The sequence below is a fragment of the Vulpes lagopus genome, chromosome 2 (genome assembly GCF_018345385.1).
Source record: "Vulpes lagopus strain Blue_001 chromosome 2, ASM1834538v1, whole genome shotgun sequence".
Classification (NCBI taxonomy): Eukaryota; Metazoa; Chordata; class Mammalia; order Carnivora; family Canidae; genus Vulpes; species Vulpes lagopus.
This window is the reverse complement of record NC_054825.1, coordinates 81,980,051-82,004,177: the sequence shown is the minus strand read 5'-3', so window position 1 is coordinate 82,004,177 and position 24,127 is coordinate 81,980,051. Positions and strand designations below refer to the sequence as shown.

The 24,127-nt window shown below is 35.0% G+C and overlaps 1 protein-coding gene across 2 annotated transcripts in view; it reads right to left on the bottom strand.

Annotated features, from left to right (window-relative positions):
* ENPP1 (ectonucleotide pyrophosphatase/phosphodiesterase 1) overlaps window positions 1–24,127 on the bottom strand; it is a 69,802-nt gene that overhangs the window by 20,408 nt on the left and 25,267 nt on the right. For both annotated transcript variants that reach the window (XM_041744626.1, XM_041744627.1), the window contains exons 2-16: window positions 21,335–21,407; window positions 19,214–19,330; window positions 18,272–18,397; window positions 17,302–17,362; window positions 15,247–15,344; window positions 13,280–13,359; window positions 12,143–12,262; window positions 10,967–11,076; window positions 10,005–10,070; window positions 9,623–9,695; window positions 6,540–6,648; window positions 5,444–5,575; window positions 3,645–3,676; window positions 2,144–2,271; window positions 719–788 (exon numbers count right to left, since the gene is read on the bottom strand). In XM_041744626.1, the coding sequence (XP_041600560.1) occupies window positions 719–788; window positions 2,144–2,271; window positions 3,645–3,676; window positions 5,444–5,575; window positions 6,540–6,648; window positions 9,623–9,695; window positions 10,005–10,070; window positions 10,967–11,076; window positions 12,143–12,262; window positions 13,280–13,359; window positions 15,247–15,344; window positions 17,302–17,362; window positions 18,272–18,397; window positions 19,214–19,330; window positions 21,335–21,407 (1,395 nt within the window). The remainder of the gene's footprint in view (window positions 1–718; window positions 789–2,143; window positions 2,272–3,644; window positions 3,677–5,443; window positions 5,576–6,539; window positions 6,649–9,622; window positions 9,696–10,004; window positions 10,071–10,966; window positions 11,077–12,142; window positions 12,263–13,279; window positions 13,360–15,246; window positions 15,345–17,301; window positions 17,363–18,271; window positions 18,398–19,213; window positions 19,331–21,334; window positions 21,408–24,127) is intronic.

The window sequence follows — 24,127 nt, the reverse complement described above, 5'->3', positions numbered from 1 at the left end:
GAAAAGTCAGTTTGTCAATTCATTTCAGCTATGTATATAGTCAGTGACAAAAACTATTTTATATTATCCACACTGTCTGTATATGTATAAACTGGTTAAGATAATGGGAAAAATGCTTGTGTCCATGGACTCCATGGGATACTGTTTTAACCCATGGTGCACATTTAATCTAAGGACACATGGGCTATTTCTCTCAGCTTTACTGCAATCCTGACTTGACAGTCAGAACAGATGATCAGATGATGAAATCATTGTTCATCTGTAAAATGGGATATAAATGTCACCCTGCTCACCACACACAGTGCAGTAGGAATCAAATTAATCATTGTGAGTATATTTTGAAATTTTAAATTGTTAGTTAAATATAAGGCATTATCTTCATTTAGGAAAAAAGCATGATATCTTTTCCCCTATTAAATCACTAGTTTTCATTTACTATAGAGCAATATTCTTAATGGAGCAGAAATACAGGCAAAATAACTATTAGAAATTTAGTCTAAGGTAAAAATCACAAGTTCATGAAACACGAATATAACATTTTAACAAAATTCTATTAATGTAATGCCCAAAGTAAAACAGCTATATAAAATTATATGCTTCATTAATTTTCATTCAAGACATATAATCACATTCTATGTTTCTAAGTCTATAATATAACTTCATACAGTTTTCTTCAGATATAAACTATCATTTTTTAAAGTATAACAAGTTTACTTACTTGCATATTTGAAAACAAATTGTCAGAACCATGGAATCCACTTCCACAATGTTTTCTTTCTGAAGGATTCCTAATTTTGACATAGAATGAATTAAAGACGTAAAGTCTATTCATAGTACCAAATTTATAATCATGACATTATTTATGTTAATAAAGAATAAGGCCCTATTTTGTTAAACAAAGCAAAAAAAAAAAAAAAGCAAACAAAGTCACCTGGCTTGGAAAGAATTAACTGGCCACCCTTATCTTTTATTTTGTAGATAAATCAACTCTATAAGCAATATAGCATAGAGGAGAAAAGACATAAGCATTGACACAGAGTTGATTCTGAATGCTGACTAGGCTATTTACTAGCTGTGACTTTAGCAAGCTAGTTTTCTTTTCTTGGTTTCAATTTTGTCGTTTTTGGTTATTTGTACAAATTAAATGGTTTAGTCTAAAGAAATCTTTGGAATATAATAGATGTCATTGAAATATTAGTTCTCTCATGAGGGTAAAGACCACCACTTCCTTCATATTTTTCTTCCAGACACTAAAAGTACAGCTCTCTAGTAAATGGAGTGAAACATTAACTGAATCCTTGTTCATTGCTTAGGCTTTGCTTTATCATCCCTGACTTCCTGGCAACCATCAAAAGAGTTAATTATCATGTTTTGAGATATTAACAATATTAACCATTCAAATAGTTTTCCAACACACCAAAAAACTGAGGTGAAAAACAACTCTGTAAAATGAAGAAAGTAATCGTTCATTATAAAGAGGTTCTACCAATTAATTGCTGGATTTATATTTATTTATTTAAGTATTTATTTGTTTGTTTGTTTATTTATTTGGCAGACAGAGAGAAAGAGTAAGCACAAGCAGGGGTAGTGGCAGAGGGAAAAATAGAAGGAGGTTTCCTGCTCAGGAGCTCCATCCCAGGACCATTGGATCATGACTCGAGTTGAAGGCAGCCGCTTAATGAACCACCCAGGCACCCTATTTGCTGGATTTAAAGGTATTAGTAGGACAGCTGTAATGTGCAGCAGGGATACAATGGTAAGTGGTAGTACAAATGTAGAACATAAGAAATAATCATATGGATGTGAGCAGAGGAGTGGTATCTAGCTGGGGGTGAATGGCTCTCCCCAGGGAAACTCTGGCAATGTCTAGAGACACTTTTGGTTGGCACAACTGTGGAAAGGGTGCTTTTTAATCTAATGGTTAGAAGCCAGGGATGCTTTCAAATATCCTGCAATGTCAAGGACACCACAAAGAATTATCTGACCCAAAAGGTCAACAGGCCAAGGTTAAGAAATTCCAGGATAGTGTGGAGAGAATCTATTTGTACAATTTTCATATAACAAGATTGTTGGAAAGGGGCCAATGGTTACATTGAATTACTAACATATGAGGCTAAGTTTATCTGGAAGCCATCAAACTTACAATGCGAGTTGCCACTGAGGGTCCAAATAGAATGTCAAGGGCTCAATCCTGTCATTTTTGGCAAAATGCATACGCTTCGGTAAGAAATGTTTCAGATAAGGTTTGAAGTGCTGGTTTGGTTCCCGGCACTGAAATTATAGGAGGTAAAGAAAAAATCTTATTTCCATATCTTTTTAGGTGTAAACTTCTCTTGAAATTGCTTAATTCTGTACGAATTTTTTCTGATAAAATTTTTACCAGACTGCTCAATAAGTCACAGATACAAAAATAACTGAGTTCTTACTAGTTATATAATGTACCAGTTGACCATTCCCAACAATTCAACACTCATATTTTTTACAAGAAATCAGACTTCATAAAAACCCACAAACTCTTAAGACTTTGGCACTCAGTTTTGTTATTACTGATTATATTATTTTCAAACACTTAGAACTACAATGTCAAGAATTTTTATACTTAAAACATACCATGTAAAAAACTGTACTGTAGATAACTTATCAACAAGACAGACATTTATTTTTTAAATAGGTATAAAAAGACTGCTAGGAAATATGTAATAATGTTAACAGTACCTATGGTAAAATAGCTATAGATTTTTTCCTTCTGTTTTTTCCAATTATTTCTTTTATTTAAAAAAAAAGATTTATTCATTCATGAGAGACACACACACACAGAGAGACAGAGAGAGAGAGAGAGAGAGAGAGAGAGAGAGAGAGAGGCAGAAACACAGGCAAAGGGAGAAGCAGTTTCTATACAGGGAGCCCAATGTGGGACTCTATCCTGGATCCTTGGGATCATGCCCTGAGCTGAAGGCAAACTCTCAACCACTGAGCCACCGAGGCGTTTCTCCAATTATTTCTTTACTGTCATAAAAATGAAACAATGACAAGAAACGAATTCTTTAAAATTTTTTTAATTAATTAATTTATTTGAGAGAGAAAGAGACAGTGTGCATGCATGTGTGTTGGGGAAGGAGGAACACAGGGAAAGAGAGAGGCAGACTCCCTAGTGAGCAGGGAGCCTGACATGGCCTCAGTCTTGGGTTCCTGAGCTCATGACCTGAGCTGAAGGCAGATATTTAACCCACAGAGGCACCCAGGCACACCCTTAAAAACTTTCAATGCTAGCTTATTGGGAAATATCCTCAAAGTTATTTAAAAACAACAGAGCAGGATCCCTGGGTGGCACAGCGGTTTAGTGCCTGCCTTTGGCCCAGGGCGCGATCCTGGAGACCCGGGATCGAAGCTTCTCCCTCTGCCTATGTCTCCGCCTCTGTGTGTGTGTGTGTGTGACTATCATAAATAAATAAAATTTAAAAAAATAAAATAAAAATAAAAAAATAATAAAAAATAAAAATAAAAACAACAGAGCATATAAATGTTGGCCCATACACTCAAAAATTCTAATGCTAAAACCCCAAGAACAGATACTGAACCCCCTTTCTAAACACATATTAAACAAACAAACAATAACTAGATAATGGAGACATAAAGATACTTACAGAAAGATTTCTGGCAAGATCTTCATAATTAACTGAAGGGGGACAAAGATAAGAATTATTGTTGATGGTATGCTACAATTAAAACAAAAGTGCTGCATGTCAAACTCAAACTCTATATTAAAATATCAAAATATGTTTCAAGCACCTTATTTAAATCATTAGTTATTGGCAAGATTGAGAAGGCAACCACCCCATGCCTCTAAAATTATGTCATATTGTTCAATGAAAAGGCAAGTTACAGAATAACTTTCTATCCATTCATCTGTTAATTTATATATGTGTCCACCCATCTGACCACCCACTTATCTGTCCATGCACCTAGATCTAGAACGATTTCAAGGTATAAAAATTAAAAAACAAACATGTTTTATATACGCATACCAGATATCTGGAAAGACATATCCCAACCTAACAAGATTTATCTCTAGAGAGAGGAAATGAGTCATGAATTAGGGAGATTTAGGGAAACTGTTATGTTTTACTTTACATATTTTGATATTCAGTAATTCTAGAATTTCCAAATAAAAAGGAAACAGGGGAACTTAGAAGAGAGGGCAAGTAGACTAGCTTTGAAACTGAATTTGCAAAGCAAGATTTAGTGTATTCTGTGCTACAAATCAATAAATGTCTAGCTTTCCAAAGATCCTTCTAGTATACTTTATATAAACTTGAGAAAATTACTCAGATAAAAGAACATGTATTATAAATATATTTTATGTATGTATACTGATAAATAAATATAGATACAGTTTTTGCTTTAATTTGGGAAACAGAAGCCTAAGGAGATAAGGGTGTGGTCAAAGCTTAGCCATCCCATCCTAAACAGCTCTGGGCACTGCCTCTGCCTGCATACTTTTTATAACAGGTTTTACAATAATTGTATACTACTTTTATAAATTAAAAAACTACTAATTAAAACTTGCCATGCCTATACAGAGTCTGTGCTTAGTGTCACTACATTGTTTAATATTTGCATAAACATTTTCCTGCAGTGACATCTATTTCTCCTTATGGATATTCAACATGACACATACAGCACCACACTGCCCAAACCTAATTCTGATAAATGTCAGACAAGCTTTTTATCTCTTTCTATTTCAAAGTTTACTGTAGTAGAGAGATAAACAGGACCTGCTGTAGGCATCTGGAAGTTAACAAAGATGGCAATCAAGAAGTGGCTACAACAGAGGTTCAAACAGTTAGCAAACGGACCTCACTTGCCAAAGAATTAATATTTAAAACCATTTCTTGGCAGGTGGGGTTCCACATGTGTCAGGACAGAATGTGAAGAAATTTCTTCTCCATTTACAAAACACATTCTTACTCTGTTTTGGAATGGTCAAGGAAAAGTCATTTATGAGGACAAAAACCAGTTGTTCATAGAATTTTAAGAATTACGGAATTGCCAACATTCCTCCTCATAATGGAATATTATTCTATAACAGCTCTAAGCTATTTTAATGGAATGTTATTAAACTTGAATATGTGTAGCTGAACTTTTCAGTTTTTTTTTTTTGTACAAGTATTCTTGAACCTAATACAAGTAAAACACATACTTCAACATAAAATTGTACTAAGTTCATCAAATAATATGTTTAGCAATGAACAACAAAGATAAGTGGTTGGACCTGTGTCCTCATACCCAGTCCCCTTATAGAATCCCTTTGAGTGCCAAAGATCTGCATTGGAGAACTAATCATGAAAAAGAAATTAACTTTGATGCACTTTAGTGAAGAGACATAGTAATTTAGAGGAAAGTATTATAAATATAATCCAAGTTAGCATCCAGGTATACTTACATGAAAAGTACTTATTTGGGACATCAGAGGGTCTCAATCGAGCTGCAGGTCCATATACAATTTTGATATCTTTAACATCTCCCAAATATTTATTCAGATATACATATTTCTTGCAACTGCCTTGTTCCATGCCTGGGAGAAAAAAAATTCCTAAACATTTTGCAATTTTAACAAGGAATTTAAATGTAGAAGAGAATTTCTTTTACCTCCAAAATTTATTTCAATAATTATATGCTCAGTGCTTATGTTTGTTAAACATCTAATAGGTAAGACATAGAATTTCAGCTATATATATACCGTTCCACTTCAAAAAAAACAAAGAACTTTTTCCCTTCTTTCATCCACAATTCATTTACTGTTTCTTCTTATTTATGTAGTATAGTAACTTTATGTGAGTGAGGAGGAATATCACAGTTTCAGACTGAAAAGGAAAGCCCACTTATTTTCCCTAAATCACCCAAAATACTAATGGTAGCATAAAATTCTCAGTCTCAATGCAGCTTCTTTGGCATAGAACTTCTTACAACTGTTTCTAGAAATAGCTTTTAGTAATTATTTCTGAAGCAAACAGTAACAAGAGAAAATAAATAAGAATTTGTTTTCTATTTTCTTATATACTCATTACTTCTGTACTCCCAAGGCTATTACTGTTCTAAGATCAAAGTAAAAAATGAAATTAACATAGTGCTAAAATTAATTTATACTGCTTCTGAAATCAGATTTATCATGGTAAAGAAAATAGAAAAAGCACCCAACAATGTGCTCAAATGAAATCTAAAATTGTTAGACTAGATTTACCAAAATTTATTATTAAATAACGTTGTTTTAACTATTCAGAATTCCTGGTATAAACCTTCCCCAAATCAGGAGATGGGTGTATTGTCATTGATAGGCTTTTAGGTTTCTGTTAATTTTGTGTTTTATTCGTACTTTATGTTTAATATAATTTTTTTCTAAAAACTTTCCACAAAAAACTACATTTAAAAAAAAGAATTAACTATAACAAACAGAAGAAATAATGAAACAATAACCAATCAAGGAAACTTCTTTTTGGCACCATTTAACCTGAAGGGTAAATGATACAAATTCAGATTACCATGGTCTGATATAAGGATGAGGTTCAGGCATCGATGCAAGTTCAGCCCTTTCAGGCCATCCATCAGCATGCCAACCATGTTGTCAACCCTCTGCAATGCTCTGATGACCTAAGAAAGGGAAGCAATTTCATATGATGGATTCCATACCAATGGCTATTTCTGTATCTGTTAATAAAGGGAACGTTCAGTGTATGCTATGATGAACTGACTTACATTAGGCTAAGACAGGTCAGTTAAGACAATACTCATTAACAAAAGAAGGGCCCCATAAATTAAAAAAAAAAAAAAATTAAAAATTAAACATAAATAAAAAAAAAAAAAAATTAAAAATTAAAGGGATCCCTGGGTGGCGCAGCGGTTTGGCGCCTGCCTTTGGCCCGGGGCGCGATCCTGGAGACCCAGGATCGAATCCCACGTCGGGCTCCCGGTGCATGGAGCCTGCTTCTCCCTCTGCCTGTGTCTCTGCCTCTCTCTCTCTCTGTATGACTATCATAAATAAAAAAATAAATAAATAAAAAAAAATTAAAAAATTAAAAAAAAAAATAAAGTGGTATCTTGCTTCCATTTGATTATTAAAAAAAAAAAAAAAAAAAAAAAAAAAAAGAAGGGCCCAAATCCCATACGTGCTTAATTATAAATATTAGGAATGACACCAGCTGATCTGATTGTCTTAACTGCCAGATGTCAAAATTATTCATGAAATGCTTTTTATAATTCTTTGTATTTGATTTTTAAAATTAGAATTCTTAGGAATACAACCTATTATTTCCTTCCAAACTACATGTGTTTTGCACAACTTTATCACAAGGACACAGAAGAGCAAATGGTTTTAGCAACTTGCTTTTTGACATTTCCCTTTACAACTCTCTTTGCAAAGCTGCCTGAGGAGAATTCTTTGCAGTTCTACATGTGCTTTCTGTTATGTATCAAATCAATCTTATTTCTATGGTCAATGTATTTCATCTCTACAGTCAATGTATTTCACTGAAATATGAAACAATCTCCTTCAATACAGTCTTTCATTCATGCAAAGCTATCCAACTTGAATTTGAATTTTAAAGTATTAAAATAAGGTGGGTTTTGATGTGCCAGAAATATTAGAATTTAACAGAGTTTACAAGTTGGCGACTATGATGAAAAGCAATGGGCTCAATCTTAATGCAGGTGAATCAAAAAAGTAGTCCTTTGGCAAATCTTCTGTGAAATTAGAATAGGCAGTACTGACTTTACAACTTCTAAGAGCTGATCATCAAACAATTGTAAAATGACCCTCAGACTTACTTGTAGCCAAACTGACCTGGACAGGAATCTTAAGTGTCAGGGAATTTAGTGAACAAATAAATAATAGGCATCTGGCCAACTGTCAAAGCAACATAACACCAACAAGAAGGTTTTCCCTTCCAGTTATGACATCATCGCATTGTCAGCTGTGTGTCTTCTTTACTCCACCTCTCGGGAGCATTTTGTCTTAGTGGAAGGCCAGAAGCAAAGCAAGGCACATGGAATTACTAACTACATTAGAGCTGCTGCAGATGGGTTTTGATGGAAAGAACCTAGAGAGTAAATACAGACCTGGACTGAGGATCAACTTCCCTCTCTCTTTGTCTCTTTTAGCTGACAATATGGCATCCAAGAGGAACCTATGCTTTAAGAGAGGCAAATCTGGAGTAAAGTAAAAAATCCCTTCCCAGGGTAAGGGAAACCAGATGGTGTAGGCAGGTGTTTTAAATTCAAGTGAGAAAAAATAAGCCATGTTCTCCCCTCCTCCTGCTGCTGCTGCTGAAGGAAGCATTTAGAGCAAATAGCACTCTCAAAACCAGAGCTCACGACAGACACAGTAGTATAGGCTCTGGTCTGGACTCTGTGCTACAGTCTTTCAAGCTCACAAACTATCCATCCTGAGGGCGAAATTCTAGCTATTCCTGGTCTTTTATCTCTTGGAGTCACATGGGGAAAAAGAAAACAAGGATTCTGAGATTAGGGTCCCTGGCTATATGGATTCTCCTTTCATTATGACCAACAATATTCACAGATCTCATTTCTTGTTTCTTCTCAGATCCCGGGTTACAGATAAAATATACATCATAAGGGAAGTCAGCTTAGAGGTACAAGGAAAGAAGTTCAAATCATTATCTGTGCTATCGCTTCCTCTGCTCCAAGAAACAAAAATTACATAGCCACTCAAAAACTGAAAGCAGTATTTGATCTTCTAAATCTCTATACCAGGACCCCTGGGTGGCTCAGTCGGTTAAGCATCTGCCTTCGACTCAAGTCATTATCCCAGGATTCTGTGATTGAGCCCCATATATGGGGTCCCTGCTCAGGGGAGAGCCTGCTTCTTCCTCTTCTGCTCCCCCTGCTTGTGCTGTCAGATAAATTTTAAAATCTTTTATTTAAATGTGAGTTGAAAAAAGTATTTTAAAAAATAAAATAAAGCCCTTATACTGATTACAAACATAGCCAGGATGAGCTAAGTTCCTGAAAGAGTATCAGGTCAAGTAAGACCTTACACTGTCAGCCTTAGTCTATGAGCTGTTTCCCATCTCTAGCTTCCTAGTAACTGTTCAATAAAATCATAGTTATTTCAAATTCTCTATAGTTTTGACAAAATTTCCTATTTTTTGATGCCTGAGCTCTGTTGTGAGCATAAGCTCAGAGATCAGAGGTATTGGTATTGAACTAAATGGTATTGAACTAAAATCCCCTAGGGTGGAAAGGTCACAGTAGGTTTCTTGTGCTATTGGACTAATTCTCCTATATTTACATAGAAAATTGGAGTCCTACCCATTTTCAGCATTTCCAAGGAGCCCTTAGTTTTTTAAGGTGATGTAGTGAGAAATGGAGTGAATAAAAGCTTTGGAAACGAGAATACGCAATTTTTTTTTTTTTTTTTTGAGAATACGCAATTTATCACCAGTTCAATTTAGCATTGCAGGAAGTTTAGATAAGACCAATTCTCCCTACTATTTTTACTAAAGTGCATCTTATTCATTCCAGAATCATGGAATCTTACAGAATGGTCCAAAAGCCTGCTTCAAAGCAAGGTTTAGTTAGAAGTAATCACTGATAAAAAGGCACTTACTTCACTGCTGACTGGTCCATATGAATGACCTGAAGAATCTGGTTCTTCTAAATACAGAGTGTAAAAGTGTGGTCTAAATCAAACAGCATCAAAATGTAATATTTTATAAACACATTGTAAAACAGAATGGAAAGAATAATTTAACAATCGACAGTGAGTAAAAAGTCTACAACACTGGGGTAACATTTCTAAACTTCCTAAGAAATAATTTACAGATTTGGAGTTCTTCAAAATGTGGCTATTAGAGCTACATTAAAAAAGTTCATTTGGATATAAAATGCCAGAGCCAACTGCAAAGTTTTTTTTGCAACTTATTTAAAAATATTGTGTGATTTCTGTAAAACAAAGCAGTATTTATCATAGAAATTAGTCCTCTACATACCTTTCATCTTTAGGAAGCTGTAACCACTTAAGAACAGCTAAAATCCTTTCTTCAAATGGTATTGAACTAAAATTAAGGATAAGCAAAATGAAACAATTTGTGACAATGGTCTGAGTTTAAAATGGCAGTGTTTTTCTTACTCAAAATAACACTGAAAGACTAAAATAATACCATGCATTGTGTTTGAAACAATGTAAAAGTTTTATTTGAAAACTCAAATTTCTTTTCCCAACAAAGGAACAAAGGTTAAGATTTACACATATAAGAACTGTAACTGGGTTTAAAAATTTGCTTCTTGGGGCTCCTGGGTGGCACAGTCTATTAAGCATATGACTCTTGATTTTGGCTCAGGTTGTGGTCTCAGGGTCATGAGGTTGAGCCCCCATGTAGGGCTCCCCACTCAGTCTGCTTGAGACTCTCTCTCTTCCTCTCCATATCCCCCTGCCCCCTGCTCACATTCTCTCTCTCAAATAAATAAGCAAATCTTTAAAAAATAATAATGAATAAATAAAAATAAAAATTTTCTTCTTATATCTACTTGAGGATATTATTTCTCTGAGGACAGTAACTGCTTCCAGGTGAATGACCCATGTGTTGATACATTCCACAAAGGGTACCTCTTGGATAGTTCACTCACTTGTGACTCTTACATAAAAGTTGGAGTCAGTCACCACAACTTCATTTTTTACTCCTGCCCAAAGATCTGAATGCAAACTCCAACACATTACCAGCACTTTCTAGAAAACCTCTAGAAAAAAACTGTCTAGTTTTACTGGCCATCCATGCATCCAAAACTTACTTACCTTCCACCTAAAAGGTAGCTGAGATAGAGTTCTTATTCTGACCATTCTCATTTTTCAGCCAACGCATCACAGAAATGCTGGAACTTAGACTTGATAACAAGGAGAAGCTGAGATTTAAAACAAATAAGCTATTCTGAAAAAAAATACAACTATACATACCCATTATACATTTTAGAGATATCTGGGAGAATTCCTTTAATTTCCACATCCGATCCTGGCCAAAAAAATGTGCCACTTTTCAGGCCTTGATATTTAGTGGTGAGCCAAATCTGGGGAAGAGAATGAAGGCAATTCAGAAAATTATAAAACCGTGCATCTGTTAGGAAAGTATGTGTTCATGTGACATCAATGCACTCAAGTGCTACAATATTTTTGAGGTTAGTAAGCTCCTGCAGTGAGACTATAAAGTAATCACTTAATAGGACTCTGAATAGCAGCAAAATGAAATGAAATAATTAGAGATTAAATTAGTCTAAAAAAATATAGACACCATCAGTTGAAAACCTCTGCAACTTTCAGAGCCCTAACCCTACCTACTTAATGGGCTCCCCTTGAAAGAAGGAAATATTCCCAAATATTCATCTGTTTAATTTGTTGACACATTTGTTGTATAACTAACACTTATTAAGTACTTACTGCCAATTATAGTTCTAAATAATATCCCCATAAGCATCCCAATTATTAATTTAGATAATCCTCACAATAACCCCATGAGGTAGTTAACTGTATCATCTACAGGATAAATATGAGAAAACCAAGCTATAGCAAAAATTGCCTAAAGTCACATAATTTTAAATATCAGTACTAGAATTTGAATTTATTTCCTGAAAATTAAACATCATGATCTTTTTCCTTCTAAGAGGAATATTGAGACTATCCAAAAAAGTCTCCACAGAATTTCTGGGGCAATTTTTTTAAAAATACAATGAACACATCTAAATCACAGCAAGAAAGAATCTTCTAAGTTAGCATATATAAATGAATTCAAAGTTTACCTCCTTTGGAAACAATTTGTTATATGTAGATCAAAATGTGGCCCCCAGACTACAGTTATAAACTACTAGTACAAGAAGGTAGAATCAGCAGAAAAGAAAAATGGTTCAGAATTTCCCCAACCCAGCTATGAAATAAAACTACTCTCATTATACAATGATACAAGCTGTATTTAGGATTATTAGCATTCATCTCCATCACCAAAAGGAGGACCACAGATATGATAAATGATGTAGGTTATTAAAAGCTTCAGGAAATCTGTTATTTAACTGTGATTGAAATAGATTAGAGTAACTTAAAAAAACTATTTTATTAGCTAAAATGAACAAACAAACAACTCACTGGTTCTCCTTTGTACCACTCAGGATTAAATTTCTCCTTACTTTTAAGTGCAAAGAAAGCATTCATTTTGGGATCATATATCTTATTGTCAATTATGCCATGGGATTCTGGATAAAGTCCCTAAAAAATATAAAAACAAGTTTTATGCAGGTTGTGAGGTTTTTAATGTTAAATAAATTCAGAGAACAAAATCATCGAAGAGAAACAGGTAATTAAAGCTACAAGAAACTTAACATAGGTTAAGGAGAGAAAAACAAAGAAATGGAATTGTCAAAACACAATCAACCACTCAAGATGTTTTATAATATTCGTGTTTTAAATTATGTAATAAGTAGGAATGCTATGGATGAGGATCTAGATAAATAGGCAGCCTCCCCAATGTTTTTAAAGATTTTATTTATTTATTTATTTATTTATTTATTTATTTATTTATTTATTTATGAGAGAGAGAGAGAGAGTAGAAGCAGGGAGAGGAGCAGAGGGAGAGGCAGACTTCACAAGGAGCAGAGTCTAACTCATGCTGGATCTCACAACACTGAGATCATGATCTGAGCCGAAATCAAGAGTCAGATACTTAACCAACTGTGCCACCCAGGCATCCCTATAACCTCTTCAGTTTTTAAGAGTGTTCTATATTCCTTTCACATTGCTGAGTAAAGTATTTTTGTAGAATAAACTTTGTTTTAGTTGAGTCTGAGAATAGCTTGCATTAACACAACCTCAGGAATTAATTTTCTGGCTTCAACCCTAATGCCTAATATATTTGACTTTTTTTCTGGACTCCAATTAAATTGGGAAACTTTGAAACAGAAACAGGGTTGTAATCCTGTCTAGAGTCAGGCAAAGTGATTGCTTAAACTCAAACATCAAGATGATTGGAAAGGCAAAAGGAAGTCAAGAAATCGTTTCTCAGAGACTTTAGTCACCTCTTTTCAAGATGGAAAAATTGAGACCAGAAGGTAAAATGTCCTTCCCCAAACTGCAGCAGTAGTGGCAGAGCAAAGACTAGGTTTCCTTGCTTAACTACATATTGGAAAAGTTATCCTTTTTTGATCTGATGTCTAATTATTCCCTCGAAAAATGTAACATTTACATTTCACTTCTGTGAACATACAAAAGTTGAAACTTGGAGCTTACAGTGACAATGCTGTAGTGATTAGGAAAAGTTTTTGTTGGATATACTGGTCTCATGTTTTTGGTATATGTTCCACAGTTTTCTATAAGGGAAAAAATTAAAGATTGTTATTAAATACAATTGATAATCGGTTTACATCATCTAGCTTTGCTACCAATAAGTCTAAATAGTATTAAAAAATTAACCAGGAGGAATTTATAACCATATAAAAATTTAGGGCTACTTATAAAGCAACACTGTAGATTCAAATTCAATGTTAAGAGTTCATTTTTTTCAGAAAAATATCAAACAAAATAATTAAGCCATTGAAATAATTATCCCATACTCATCAATAACCTTAAGTTCTAGGTGGACCACTTGTAATGAGGATGCCTACTAGATCTCTGTCTGATATTACTTGGTGCTTACATACCTAAATTATAAGAGGTAGTTTAAAAAAAAAAAAAAAAACTCTACTGGTAGCAAAATCTGCAACATTAAAACATGGGTGAAACAGTAGCTGGGATGACAGTATCCCAATCTGAAAATCCACAACCAACTAATTCTGGACAAACTCAACACGGCTCTAAAGATAAAAGGTATCTTCTGGCTTTAAGCTAGAGAAAGCACAGAAGTCAGACTGCTCCAGATTTAGCCGTGGTGTCATGCTCCTTTTCTCCTGCCTCTACTATTGAAAAAAGAACACATAAACTAATGATTCTAGCATTTCAGTACATCATTGCCAAAAATGTTCCTGAACTGGCATGTGTCGATCTATCTCAATGCCTTCCAAACAGTGCAGAATTACAGAGTATGTTCCCCAATTATGCGAAGCTGGGGCTTAGGCTAATTGTGTACTGATTTCTTTTCAAATTTCGCATATAGGTAGCTACAGCTCCTTAATTCTGAACTCAAGATGCCATGTTTGGTGCCACAATCTTTCCTCCTAATGGTTGCAAAGGACTAGATTCAAGCTTCAAAGCCCATGGGCCTAACTGATAAGAACAGAGCCTTCCTTGCCCATGCATGCTTTTTGCTACGGACTTTTTTCATGTCAAATGATTATTTATAAAAATTATTTTCTTCTAGGTAGAAATTAAAAACTGAATTTTAAAAGTTTTCCCAAAATTATTTTGTCATAAAAGTAAAATAAATGCACATGTGTATTTACTGAGAGTGATTTTAATGTTTAAGCTAATCTCAAGTACTCAAGAGTCTAATAAATATTTTAGAATTCCAGAACACTAAAATCACTGTATTTGCTTCTATTTCAGTCTTGTATTATACTGTAATGCTTAACTATTGATCACCGATAATGAGCAAATTTCCATAATTTTTAGACCCATAAGCAATTTTTTTCCTTTTTCAATTAACAATGATGATACAAATGGTACCCATAAAACTGGGGGTTAACTTGATTTAAAACTTTAGCATTAATACCAAGAAAAGACCATTCTACTATTGCATCAATAACTTATAGGACAATCATTAAAGGCTTTGTATGAGGCAAAGAAATTTGGAAGGATGCTACATGATACTATAGGATAACTGGGAAATATTCAGTGTCTACATAACTAGAATGATATCAGAAATACTTTCAGTTTTTGAAATTCTATTTTAAAATGTAATAATTATTATTTTTCCACAAAATGAACCCAAAAATTCTAAGAAAAAATACATACATGCCTATAGAGATCTAAATGTATGTATGTGTGTGTGTGTGTGTGTGTGTGTGTGTGTATACACATAACTGTATTATCTCAGAAGTATTTAAAAGGCAGCTTCAAAGTAATTACAATATTGGAAACTAGCTCCTTATCATCAGGTTCAACTACTTCGCAATAGAGATGTTTGGTAAAACACATTCTGCCAGTACTTTTCCAAAACAAAACAAAACAAAACAAAACAAAACAAAACAAAACCACTGTCTGCTTCATCTAGTTCACTGAAAACGGTGACACCTCCAACAGGGAACTCCAAAGTTACTCACTTAGTTTGTTAATAACAGGAAGAAGGCCACCCCAAGTGTGTAAATATTCTGCCCTGAAGCCATCCAAGGAAAATAAGAGGGTAGGAGGCATTTCAAACCTGGGTAATGAGAAAGAAAAGAAACAAATGTATAAAGAAGCAGAAGGAACACACACACATCCAATGACAGTTCTTCTCCTTCTTTGGCAAAAGTCCAATGAAGACTTCTCCCTGAGATCATTTTGTAATCTAAAGTAAACAAACTTACAAGCTCAGCAAGCACCCTTATAAAGGAGATTTTACATTTATATCATATATGTGCCTCTACATTCCATAACGTATATATATGATATATACATACATCATCAAATACTATTTCTCAAACACTTCTACCATTTTGAGCCACCGTATTGAGAATATCATTCACAGTCCCTGCTATTCCAAAAACTGGGCCAAATGCTACTAAAATATAATAATATTTTCCCAATTTGTAGGAATATAAATATTAATAAATAGGATTTTTCTAAATTATGTTTTTGCTTCCATTAAGTTTTTTCCTGAGCAACTACTTCCTGACATTGTTTCTATGTGAATCTAATATTATGGTACCTTATATCAGATAAATTATATATAATATTTAGTTTTTAAATTTACTAAATTTGAAAGATACTACTATTTTATAGAGAGATTTGAGAACTACTTACACCATAGCTCAGTTAGAAGATTCCAGAATCAGCTACATAGGGTCTCAATAGTCCAGAACTGTATAAAATCATTTGTATTCAAGCAACATAAAATAGAAGTTTCTTGTGCCACCAGATAAATATACTGGTATAACTTCCAGTATAATAACACATGTTCTAAATTACAATCTTATTGTAAAGAAAGGAATTTTTTTCCACTAAAAAGATCCACTAAAAAGATTGGCATTACAAATCAAAAATAATGATCAATATGTGAAGGGAATGAAAGATTCAAAATTCACTAAATCTAAATTTTCCAATATACCTTGGACTTAAAAGACAGCTTAAGGTATAAGAGAGTTCCCTTTGAAAAAAGTCTCTTCTGTTTTAATCTTTTGGTTAGGGTTTAGTTTTTGCACCTGCTATTACTGTTGTTTCCAAAAAAATGTACTCTCTCATCCCAAAGGAAAAAAATACATTGTATAAAGCAAAGATAAATTATATACACAAACAACGTAAGCTAAAACTACAGTTTTAAAATTTTCATCCTTTGGAAAAATATCATTATTTTAAAAAGGTAAAAATGTATTTCTGAAGATGAATAATTCAAATTATATGAGGTAATAGATCTCAAGTGGAGCCAAGATAAATATATCTAACATCTTCATAAAACTCCCCCCTTTGAATTCCACACAAATTGTTTCAATGACCTACCTAGTACACATAAGACTGTGCAAAATACTTTAAGGACAAAAAGAACAAATATGAATTATAAAAAAAAATTAAGATTTTACTTATTCATTCATGAGAGACACAGAAAGAGAGAGAGAGAGAGAGAGAGAGAGAGAGAGAGAGGGAGGCAGAGACACAGGCAGAAGGAGAAGCAGGCTCGATGCAGGGAGGCTGATGTGGGACTTGATCCCAGGACTCCAGGATCACGCCTTGGGCTGAAGGCAGGCGTTAAACCGCTGAGCCACCCAGTGATCCCTGAATTACAAAAATTATGTAATATTCTCTGATAGACACATTGCTTATTCCCAAAATTTATGTGAGCCAAAATACAAAAATAAAAAGGAAGCTATAAAGTAATTTGCTAAAGGTTTAACTCTTAAAGCTACAAATGAAAGTAAAAAGCCTTCCTTCCCAAGTAGAAGGACAAAAGATTTCCACTCAATGCTTACAAACACTAAAACCTAAAGTCATGGCCTCTCTTTTTCTATGAGCTTCCAGAGGGGGGAGGTCATTCCATAGTCAACTCTACACCATCAGTGCCTGACACAAGGCCTGACTAAAAACAACATTTAATGAACCAAAAATGAATTATTATCTTCTCAACTTGGAAAGAGAAAAAAAAATAGTACCTTAAAAGAATAGTATCTTAGAATATATCTTACCCTGCTGGACACTGCGGCTCATCAATGCTCTCACATGTTTCTTCTACCCAACTTTTCTCTCCTAAAGTATTTTCAAGAAATAAAACAAGTTGAACACACTAAACAGTTAACAATAATTGTGATTTTGTGAGGCAATGACAGATTCCAAAACAAAATAAACCAGATATATAGGTAATATGTGGCATGATTTTAGGGAAATACAACAAATATAGAAAGCAAAATAAGAGCCTATGGAAAAAAAGCAAAAAGAAAAAACAAAAAACAAAATAAGAGCCAGTTGATATCAGGAAGGAAAAAATGTATAATTGCAAGACTACAACACATTACTGAATTTGTGAGAACTTAAAGGCATCTTTTTCATTCTTCAGTTGTTAATATTTTTAGCCAAAATTTATAGCCCTCCTTTTATCCACCCAACATATTTTAGTATATTTTAGTACTAAATCCTTGATGTCTTAGTTCCCTTCATATTAATTTCAAAGAATCCTGTAACACTTGGACAAGACATCACAATAGCATCAGTTTACATAATACCCTACAATCATGGGCAGTAATTTCACATCTATTCTTTCAATACGTGGCAGACACTGTCCTCATTTACTACGAGGCAACGTGGGACATGATAGTCAGCCAGGACTGCAGAAGTCCTCTTTCCACAAGGCATCATTAAATGTATAGCTAATATCAAAATAACATGAAGGGGTTGTAGCGGCAGAGTGAGTAACTACAGATAGAATGAGATTTGCTGTGCGTAGATAATAGCAATTCTTCAACTGATTGATAGGTACAAGATTCTTTGCATACTCTACTCATGTTTGAATTTTTCTTTAATAAAGTATTTTTTCAGCTAACCATAGTTGGTCAATAAATATGGCTCCTAATGTAAAAAAACCACACCTATGCAAAACCCCGCCACCATGTAGGGGGATGTCCGGCTGCTGTGGAACCAGATGGGCATTTGAAACCTCACCTAGGCATACAGAACTATAGTTGACGCAGCAGTCACCCTTGTCCCTGCAGTCATCTGAACAGGAGCAAAGGCTTCTGGACAACCTTTTCTCACCACACCTGAACTTGCTGCATGTCCATATGCGTTCTAGAAACAAACAACAACAAAATCCATGTTATGGTCCAAATTGAATACATCTAAAGTGGACACACAATGCCTCTCTTCTGGAGAACAATCCATGAGACACAATGAGCTCTTTCATAACTTACAGTTACTCACAGAATCTGCCACTGCAGTGGTCGATCTGAACTAATAGAAAATATGCAAGCAGTAATTGTTATTAGGTCACTAAAAGAACCCAGAATTTCATCATTTTGAAACATGGACAAATATTATTATTATCACATCATATATGGATCTTTCTTGGCTTTTTTCCACCAGCCATTTTCAGGGTTCTGAAATTTAAGCTCAATCTGGTTTATTCTCATTTAAATATTAAATACCCATGTCAGATGTAGAGAAATCCAAATCAAACTGAGAAAATTCACATCTTCTGATGGTTTTATTTTGAAGTATAAGTAGACATCTACATATACTTGAAACTAATGTAACATTCTGTCAACTATATACTTCAATAAAAAGAAGTGGCCTTCTAAGAACTGTGTTTTAATGAGCCCACACTGAAAAGATTCATATATTTCAAGCAACCTTAGGTTAGTTTAAGTGCAAATTAGATTATGTTGGCTTTCAGCGTACATTAAAAACAAGCACAGTTTTGCTAGCCCTAAAGTGTTGAACAAAGGCAAAACACATGAAATTTTTTCTCTAAGGAATACCAAGGCCAAATTTTTAAAAATCTCAAATGAGTTAGATAAATCACATACCTAAAAGATGCAGAACTTTTCTTTGATCTTTTACTAAATGCCGATGGCCCCATCTTTTGCCCTGAACATTTTTATTTACCTGGTTCTATGCACGTCTCCTGGTAATCCAGACAGCAGTTTCCAAGGTCAACACAAGCAACATCACAGCGGCAGTTCCCAAACGTTCTCTCAAAACAACGACCTTTGCAACTTTTAACTGAAAATATTGAATAACAAGTTAGAGGTTTCTGATCATAGAAACACAAAGCAAACATCAACTAATATACCTAAAATAAAATCAAATCCTACCTTAGAAAACACAGATTGGGGGAATAAAGTTACCTAAGAATATTTTCATAAATATACATAGGAAGTGGCACAACAGAAGGCATAGAGTTTTGATTTTATCTCTTGCCATAGAAAAAGGGACTTTTAAAATTTATTACAAACCCAACTGGGGCTGATAAGATTTAAATCCTTATGGCACGGTAAAGAAAAGTCAGAATAAGGACTTGTTCTGAATGTGTTATGCTCTGAGAAGTTTGGCTTACACAGCCATAAAGTTCTCTAAAATCTCAAAACGTGAGGTAAAGTTTGTTTTTTTGTTTTGTTTTTTGTTTTGTTTTTTGTTTTGTGAGATAAGATTTTAAAAGTGATTATCTGAGCATTTCAGAAAGAGAAAGAATGTCTGACTTAACTCCCCCCCAGTCTTGGTATATAAAAGAAGTAATGTCCATGTGCGAATGTTCTGCAAGACTGCCCCTCCCATCATCATCCAAAATACCCATTTCACCTTCAGATCCAGCCTGGTGCCCAAACTCCCCAGTCAAGGTCTGATTTCCTTGTTTGAAGCTTGTATAAAACCTTGTCCTTCCACTCCATCACTTAATTCCATTTGAACCAGAGTATTTGGTTAATATCCCAGTGTCATACTACACTACCAGCTTCTTTTTTTTATTTTAAGATTTTTATTTATTGGGATCCCTGGGTGGTGCAGCGGTTTGGCGCCTGCCTTTGGCCCAGGGCGCGATCCTGGAGACCCGGGATCGAATCCCACATCGGGCTCCCGGTGCATGGAGCCTGCTTCTCCCTCTGCTTCTCCCTCTGCCTGTGTCTCTGCCTCTCTCTCTTTCTCTCTGTATGACTATCATAAATAAAATAAAAAAAAAAAAAAAAAAAACTTTAAAAAAAAAAAAAAAAAGATTTTTATTTATTTATTTATTTTTAAATTTTATTTATTCATGAAAGACACATAGAAAGAGGCAGACACACAGGCAGAGGGAGAAGTAGGCTCCATGCAGGGAGCCCGACCCAGGACTCAATCCCGGGACCCCAGAGTCACGCCCTGGGCCAAATGCAGGCGCTAAACCACTGAGCCACCCTGGGATCCCAGGCTACCAGGTTCTTATGAACAAAGACCACATGTGGATTTTGCCCAGCACCCTACAAGGTGCTTGACTATAGTTAGTACTAGCAAGTTTTTGTTAAATGGATAAATGGTGGATATGAAAGGAAAATTTTTTATTAAGAACAATAATTTTATGGTTTTTTTTTTTAATTTTATGTTTTAATTGTTACTAGATATGTCAAAAAAGATAGGTTTTCATTAGATTACTAAAAAAATGAGGATAGTGAGAAAAAAAATCCATTGTAAAATAATGCAAATCCAACAGAAAAAAAGGAATAATTGTAGCTTTTGACCACCAAGGCCGACAATTTTAAAAGCCGAAAGGGCGTGTAACCATTAAGTTTCTGGTTGCCCAATGATGCTAAGTGATTACCTAGTAACCCCCTGTAGGGCTGCTTCAGTAACTAACTCCTTGTGAAAAAAAGAGTGTCCTAGGAGTCCCTGGAGAAAGTGAGGGAGAGGGCTCCAGGGGCACACCACCAGAATCTCTAGGCCATATTTGCCTATTTGCTTCACCGTTCTTAATTTATTTTTTGTTGTTTTGGTGGTTTTCTCTTTGGTTAATTTTTTTGGTCATAGCCCCTGTTTGTTGTTTTAGGATGAAGTTTTGCAAGTAAATACAATATTATAGCTATAATAATAATAATAATGAAACTTCAAGAAGGCTCAAACCAGCATGAAATCTGCAGTAACTACGGAGTACCCACAGATCAGGACATAACACTTTTCTCAATCACATTCTGAAGAAGTCTAAGTAGCAGTACATGTGCACATATGTACACAGGCACGCACACTCATTACTGTGGTAATTACCTTCTTTGGCACAGCTTGGTTTCAAACCAAATATACAACCAAGAATTGTTGTTAACACACAGACTGACAATACCTGTAGAGAGAAAAAAGAAAATTATATAGCTTCAAAATCCTTTTATTTAGTCAAATGTTTCTAAACTTGCCGGTGCTGCTCTGTTTCCTGATATGGGTGCAGGTCACATGGATACATGTGCTTTGTGAAAAATTCAAACTGCATGGCTACGCTTTGTGCATTTTTCTGTATGTATGTTATAGTTCAAGAAAAAGTTTATTCAAGTGTTAGCAAACAAATCTGTGCCATTGAAAATGTTTCCAAAAACTTCCCAGTTGATGCAAATGAATCCAGTCAGAGAATTCTGAACTAATTAAGGAAAGGAGAGAGGAATAAAATCTATTCAGAGATTCAATTTCTTATTTGTTAATCCATAAAAGGCAACATGAGAATATTAGATGCTTCCTTTATATAGTTTACATAAACCTAAACAATATCCTCATAGGCCCCGTGCCCCACAGCTGCTCGTGGGAACAGGCACTAGATAGGGCTGGGTAACTCCAATGTGGGCCCAAACATCACCACAAACTGGTTGTACAACTTGGGGGAGATCACTTACAATAGTCTAGACATCAGATTACTCACTTATACAATCAAAGAGCTGGACTACATGGATCTCTAAAAATCTTCCTAGCTCTAACATTTTGCCACTTTCTCATTCTCCACTCTTGTGGCCTTTGACATTTTAAAATAAGTAGATACACCAAATAGAATTTTTATTTGAAAATTAGAGAGAGAGAGAAAAAAAAAATCCAGAGAACAACTCTCAACATTTTTACTGAAATGGAGTTCCCTTGACAGCTCCCTGGAGTCTTGCTTTGCAGGAAAATCCAACAAACTATGCATTCAGTACCAACTATGTGTAAAGACAACTATGCACAGGAAAGAACGGAGAGATACCTCAGGGAGCTTCTATTTGTGTGGCAAAAGATAAATATAACAGCATAAATGGCTCATATTTGGCAGGTCCAAGGAGGCAGCTGCAGTTCCACAGTTGTTTAAAGAAGGAGAAAAGTTGCAGTGGTTGGAGAGAGGATCAGAGAAGACTTCATGGAGAAAGTCCTTAGGCGGGGCTCTGAAAGGGGAAAATGATGGTGTGACATGATAGGTGATGATGATGGAGCAAACTTCTAGGAGGAAGGCCAGAATCAGGATGTCTGAAGGAAGAAGTGGAAGGCAGCAAATGAATGAGCAGCCTACTTTAGCTAGAACAAAGAATATGCAAAGGGGAATGGATGTAGTGGGGACAGGTAGAGCGGTGTTTCCCAAAAGCCAAGCTAAAGAGATAATAGAAACAAGAGGAATGAGTAAATGGGACAGGGTGGATGCTGGGTACGGGCATTTTTGAACTCACTCCCTCAAATAAAACATATCAAGTATTGACCATATATGCCAGTCACCAGGTTAGGTACTGGATACTCAGTAGTAAAACACACATGACCTTTGTTCTCGAGGTGCCTAATGTCAACTGACTACAAGAACTAAAGAGAAAGGAAATGGCAAACTGAATCAGCAGGTCTAATTTATTTCAGAAGAAAATGAGGGTAAAGGAAGAGAGAGCAAGAGTTTAGTGGGTTTCAAACACAACAGGGTCTAGGTGAAGCTTTTTTCTTAGGAAACCAAAAACCTAAGTGTATCTATATCCATCAAAATAGGGAGCCATCAGAGGAAGAGCTTCAACAAACAGGTAAATGATGGCAAACAGAACAAGGCACCAGCAGAGAGCACTAACAGATTGCCCTGAACCTTTGATGGTAGTATAAGTTGACACAAACATACGAAAAGTAATTTTCGTCTCTACCAAAAAACACTAAACACTCTTATTGTCACATAGGGAAATGAAACAATTGTAAAACTAATCTGTATTTAGTATATTGTAATTTAAAACCTGGAGAATAAAAAAAAAATAAAAAAAAAATAAAAATAAAACCTGGAGAATTAAAGTTTTCATTGTAATAAATTTATAAGAATAGTTTGAACAGTGCTTTATTTTCTTGTCATATAGCTTACAATACAGAATGAGAATCTTTTCCATGCCTCAGCACCCTGCCACATTCCTTTCTAAACTTAGTAATGGTGAGTTTATGGACATAGTGAGGAGTGTGGTTGGATGGACAGGATAAGGATGTCCCAGAGAAAGAGACACTGGCACAAGAAATCATACTAAAGGAAGTCTTGGAGATACTGCACAATACTTAAAGTGCAAAGCCTAAAACGAGGGAAACTGATGTAAGTTCCTCTGGCTGCATAGCTGGAGTCTGCTAAACAGAGGCAGTGTTAACATGCACACAGTTGGCTTTTTCTTCCATAATCTCATTTACACTTGAACTGAATTTCACTTCTGGCGTTATCACTTTTTTTTTTGCCTTTGCTCAATTTTCATCTTTATTGGCCAATACTCTCTTTAAATTATACATTTTTATAAAATGTCATGTACGTTTGCCACCGGCAGACAAAGAAGCAACATAACTACTTGCTTTGCTGGCTGTGAACTGACCAACACATGCATAGTAACCAATCACTGACAGACTTTTTTAATATTTTATTTATTTATTCATGAGAGACACATACAGAGAGACAGAGACACAGGCAGAGGGAGAAGCAGGCTCCCTGTGGAGAGCCCATTGTGGGACTCAATCCCAGGATCCCAGGGATCACTGTGTGAGCCAAAGGTCAATGCTCAACCACTGAGTCACCCAGATGCCTCTCACTTACAGACTTTTAAAAAAGCCAGTTGGTCA